The following is a 5,840-nucleotide window of genomic DNA, read 5'->3' on the forward strand; positions in this document are numbered from 1 at the left end:
GTTTCGGGCTGGGCCTTTGGGCTTATTTTCAGCCGTAAGGCTTATGTTTTGGCTAGGCGTTTTTTCGCTTATTTTCAGCCTTTCTTGTTGTTAAACTTATGGGTTTCAGGACCCCTTAAAACCTGTTTACCTTATCAAAAACAATATGTAATTTTATTATTTAAAAACCCTAATGAGTAAATGACACCTCTGTGAAAGTTTCAAGAACCTTCAATATGTGGTGTCATCATCAAAAGTTTTCCAACAAACTAATGCACATGGATAGTGAGATGTGATTTAACCACTAATATTGTGTATCATTTAAATGTAATTTTATCATCTTTTAATTAGATATTTGCATATGGACTTGATGATGTTATGAAAAAGGGGGATAGAGGAACATTACCACTTCTATGAACACTTTGACCTTAGAGTTTGATCATAATCATTCAACTAATTTATTTATTCATTTAATTTTAATTTAATTTAATCAATAAATTAAATGAACTTGAAAATAATGGCCTTTGTATCAATGTTGAATGTTGCATTGATAAATTCATCATTCAAGATTCTATCATCTATTTCTTCATATTGACTACTATCACCAACATATTTGCACAGGACTCCAAATGGTCAATAAAATAAGGTGAAACTTGATCCCTAGAAGACTCACTCACCTAACTTTGTACTAGAGGACTCACACATTATATGAGGGTCTAAGTGAATGGACTAATGGATCCTAGTACATGTCCACCTCAATAGAATCCTTCACAGTTGACAAATGATGACATGCTCCACACAATTTCTTTTGTTTAGTCCCTAGGCTATGTTAGGGTTGTGTAATGCCCCTATTCAATCATGTGAGAACCCCCCTCTACCTTGAAATTCTAAATAATCAAAACAATTCAAATCTTCATTAAGGACAAACTCATTATAGATTAAACCTCAAAAAGTACAAGAGATACTTGTGATTATTACAAGGATGATAATAACAAACCATCCACCATCTATGCCAAAATTTATTTTTAATACCTTCATAGTGGTACAAATGGACAAGGAACCTCCTATAATTAACACTAAGAGGTGCATTTGTCTATGATATGTAAAGATCACATAAATGAAAACTTTATTTTTAAAAAAAGTTTACATCAACATATGATAATTTATCTACATAAAATAAATTTTATTCTTCTCTTTTTCTTGACCAAGAAATAATTTACCCACTAACTGTAGATACATAAGTAAAGATTGATTGCAATGAATCTACAAGCAATGCGAGCTATCAAAATTTGTATCACTAGATTATTTCAACCTTCAAATAAATGTTTCTAATTAATTTTTCCAATTTACTATTTTGTTTATAATATTTTTTATGCGGTCTCGAAGATGTTTGTAGATTGATGGAGGAGGTCCAAGTATATGTTCTTCTTCAAAGGTGTCTAGGGGTTTTGTTGAGGTAGATTAATATATGCTAGCAATTAAAATAAAACTTATTTTAAAATCTTAATTTTAAACTTATATTTTGATTTTTAAAAAGAGAATACAAATATAAATATAATCATCTCCTCGATATCTTGGTGGCATTTTTGTGGCAATACAATGCACCTATGAAGAAAGATGAGCTTCTAATATTGTATGCTTCTTTCTTAAGCTTTGAAATCTCCAAGTCATGACAACAAATAAAAAATGAGGGTTTGAAATGAGTTTATAAAAATATATAATGCTTTGTATATGACACATGTCATGTAGGCTTGGTGTGCCCAAGCCTTAGGCTTTGCTCACCAAACTATAAGGCATGTGTCATGTATGATATGTTGCATTCTATACCTTTTTCTGAGGACCAAAAAAATGATCAGTGACTTTTTGGTTCCCCATCTTTGCACAGTTTCTCTAAGGTAATGTGTCTTAGCCTGTGAGTTTAAGGAGCAATGTCCTTTATTCTAAAACAACATAATAATACTTGTATCATGTATTATGACATAACTCTTGCCATTATTTTACTCTTCTTGGGTTTTCAACTTAAATTAAGTGTTCTCTTGTGCATGGTATTAATTTCTTTATAGTAATTCATTTTTGGAATTGGATTAAGATATAAAGAGATACACTTTGAGGTTGATTTACCCCCCTTCATTCATAAGGTGTGTTCAATAGGACCATGTTCGCAACAAGTTGTAATACATTACAATTGAAATTCTAGAGTTCTTAGAGTCTTCCAACTCTTTGCAAGTTCAAATCTCTATTTTCTCCCTCACCTTCCCTTCTTTCCATGACTTTCTACTTTCCCTCCCTTTTCCACTACCTTGATTTTTCAGAAGTGGTCATAGATAGCCTTAAGCACCTCAAAGCATATTTTGAGAATTGTGACTTTCAAATCTGAAAACCCAAATTCTAGGAGGCCCAACTTTTGATTTAGGCACCTTATTAAGACTTTTTTTACTATAGAGTTCATTGTGCTCTATGTACCAAAATTTATTTCTCTAATTTCTTTACTTCTTTGGTTCTCCAATCATCACTTAAGTCTCAAGGCTCAATTTTAAGAAAAATAAATAAAGGTTTTAAGAAATAAAATAGTTAATATCTTTTCACCCAAACCTAATATTAGATTGAAACTCAATCCACAATGTGAAAAATCCAATTTTGGAGGTTTGGGACAAATTATAAGTCTAGAAGGACTTACTAAATTGAACTATTTTTTGGGAAAGGTCTAAACCACTCTTCACAATTTTTTAAAGGAAATAAGGCTCATAGATATTTACCAAATCAAACAAAAATCAAAATAAAAGGAATATTTTTTAGGTTATACAAGATTGCTTCTTCATTACCTTGTTTCGTCCATATTTCACTTATTCTCATTTATTTGTTATATACTATCTCTATTTCATCCTTTATATATATGCTCCCTACCTCAAAATTATCACCTTATGACTACAAATCATTTTTCTATGATTCAAGATTGACCCATCATAAGACATCTATTAAACCTAAATTTCTAAATTTCTATATGCCACAATGTAATCTAAAATCTCATCAATGTATCTTATCTCTTATCAATCTTGAAACTATGTATATCCATCTCCTTATTTATTTTACATATTTATTTTACTAAACAGTTATCTATCCCAACGGTCTTATCAGAATTATTTATTTGATATGTAAAATATTTTATTTCTTCAATAGAAAAGTGGGTGGTGTGTGAAGTGGATTAGTAGAAGACATGACAAAACCAAAGACCCATCATACATAGCATTGAAACATGTTATGGAGGGAACTAGTTCCTCATAAGTAAGTATTATATATTACGAATAATGGGAAGTATATAGATAGTTTTGTGAAGAAAGTCCATACAAAGCCCAAGACCAATCATAAGAACATTTAAACATTCTGTGAAAACAACTAACTTCATAAGTAAATATTATATATCATTAAGTATGATGATAAGTCAAGTACATATGTAGTAATGTGAAGGAAGTCTACGTTTCTCCATACTATTTGACTTAGATCACTAAGTGTGCTATATACGTACAGTAAACAAAGTTCTTTTCACTCCTACACTACTTAATTGAGGACTATGAACATGGTATGGAAAGTTGAAAATAGCATACGTTTTTGTTTCTACTCTTTTGATTTTATGCACGTGGAAGGATTGTAGATAGAACGACCAACGTTGCAAATATGAAGACAATAATGGCAGTAGAGTTGACAAGCATGGCCTCTGAACCGAACTTATCCATCCCTGTCTCAATTTCTTGAATCTGAAGCTTCTCTAGAAACCCCGTTTCTGCTGCTGCTATGGCCATTGCATACAGAACAAGCCCAAAAAATGCATGCCATGGAACCACGCTAGTCCTTATACTCACTGATGCTCCAGGGTAGAAAAATGTTATAAATCCCACCACCCACTAGACCCAAAAAAAAAAAAAAAAAGAAGGGAGAATCATTCATTAATCCATAAAAGACTCAGAAATTAATTAATTAAATCAATTGAATAAGAAATACTAAGAAATAAGTGAAAATAGCTATCAAAATTCTAGAATACATCAATATATAAGTTGGTGTTATATACCATAACTTTTGTATTAGTGCATTCTAGAAACTGATGGCTGTTTCCAAAATGAAGTGAACCAATTCAATGAGAAATCAAATTACCTGCAGACCAAAGAGACAAACAGCACCCATTCCAAGCCAGGAATGCGAGCTAAACATATTGTCAATATTGGTCTCGTGGTGGGCTTTGAAGACTGGATATATCCCAAAAGCACCCATGATTGTAGAAAGCCCTAAGAGACTCAGATGAACTATTTTCTGAAGCTTTTTCTTCACAGGAACCATTTTGAAAGCTATAATAGCTGTCAAATACCAGAGATATATAAAAGTTAAGTTGAACCCATATTTCATCAAATATCATAAGAAATGAAACAAAGAATTTGGCTGTACCTTGGCTGGCAAGAAATATGTAGCCAATAAACATCATAACTGGATGCAGCTGCATAGAATCTCAAATTGTTAGGAACATATAGAGTATATACACCAAAACTTACATGCAAATGAAGTTGAAGAGACTACTATAAATTGTTATAAACAGAAAGGTTTTAAGATTCATCAGATGAAATTCAAGAGCATAGAAAGATGTTAAGAAAACATGAAAAAAAAAATTTTAAAAATTAGAGTAGGTTTGCTAACATTGAAGATATGCTCTTTGTTTGAGGAGCTCAAAGCTAAGCCTCCTCTATAATGGAGGCACCAATAAAGAACAAGTACACACGCTGTTACTCCAAAGAGTTGGACAAGCAATATAACAGGCTTGGCTGTGATACCATAGCTGCTGCTACCCATTTCCAATATGATATTCTTCCCTTCACCAATCTTAAGCTTAAACTTGATCACTGAATGAGCTTCTGTAGTCTAATATAGCGAGGCCAAAATGAAGCGTAATTACCCACCGAATCACCTTTGATGTCTTATCAATCCAGCTCTTGCATAGCCTGAATCTTGAAAAACAAACCATGATTCTAAGTGAACATGATAGTGATAGAAAGGACTTAAAAAGCAACTAAAATATTTTCTATAAATGAAATCATTAATATTTCTGATTGATATTTCACAACTCCAACCCCAAAAAAAAGAAAATTATTTCCAAAAAAAGGTCTCTAGAAAATATTTCATTTTGTCATCCTTCACAGTGTGAACGAAGGTTTTATTAAACTCGCAGAAGACAGCCACTGCTACCTAATATTAATGTTCTGTCAATTCTTCTAGACTTTTGCATGCTTTTTGCAGTCAGGTATGTTGAAGTGGACAAATTTTGTGTTGTAATATGTTCAAACAATTTCTTCAAGTGGATAAAAAATGTGAACATGCAGTTTGGTTGATGTGACAAATCGTCCCTCAAGTTGACTCTCAAGACAAAGAGGTGCGCTGGGTTCTTCTATAAAAAAATTAATCAGTATTAAATAATTAAAACAAATTGTTGTAGGTTCTTTATGGAAATATATCAATATAAAATAATTAAAAAACAAATTGAATATAATGATGAGCATATTTTAAAATTATATATAGAGAGGAAATAAAATATGTTAAAGGTTGTAGTGCACTTTCTGTCAAATATTAACAAGAATTTTTATTTTTATTTAGTTATTGAAGACAGATTACTTATACAGATAATAATGAATATATTCTAAACTTAATTTTATACGAAGAGAAATGTTGATAAGAAGTCAGAGTGCTTATGATTGATTGAAAGAGAAATATTAAATTTTTTTTTTTTTGGTTTAATTTCTAACTAAGGATTGCACCTTTATTGTCCAAATACATTACATATTTTAAATTATTGTACTTAAACTTTATTTTTTAAATTTAAAGTA

General features: G+C 31.1%; 1 protein-coding gene across 1 annotated transcript; it reads right to left on the reverse strand.

Moving 5' to 3' along the window:
* Window positions 1–3,377: 3,377 nt before the first annotated feature.
* Window positions 3,378–4,872, reverse strand: LOC149534561 (putative ascorbate-specific transmembrane electron transporter 1). The gene is made up of 4 exons (XM_089804070.1): window positions 4,660–4,872; window positions 4,414–4,462; window positions 4,126–4,325; window positions 3,378–3,878 (listed from the first exon to the last, which is right to left on the reverse strand). The coding sequence occupies exons 1-4, from the start codon at window positions 4,810–4,812 to the stop codon at window positions 3,606–3,608; spliced, it is 675 nt and encodes a 224-aa protein (XP_089660196.1). The 5' UTR covers window positions 4,813–4,872; the 3' UTR covers window positions 3,378–3,605.
* Between the last annotated feature and the right edge of the window lie 968 nt (window positions 4,873–5,840).

This window comes from Cupressus sempervirens, chromosome 10 (assembly GCF_028749045.1).
Source record: "Cupressus sempervirens isolate cs-2001-9-10 chromosome 10, ASM2874904v1, whole genome shotgun sequence".
NCBI classification, from domain to species: domain Eukaryota; kingdom Viridiplantae; phylum Streptophyta; class Pinopsida; order Cupressales; family Cupressaceae; genus Cupressus; species Cupressus sempervirens.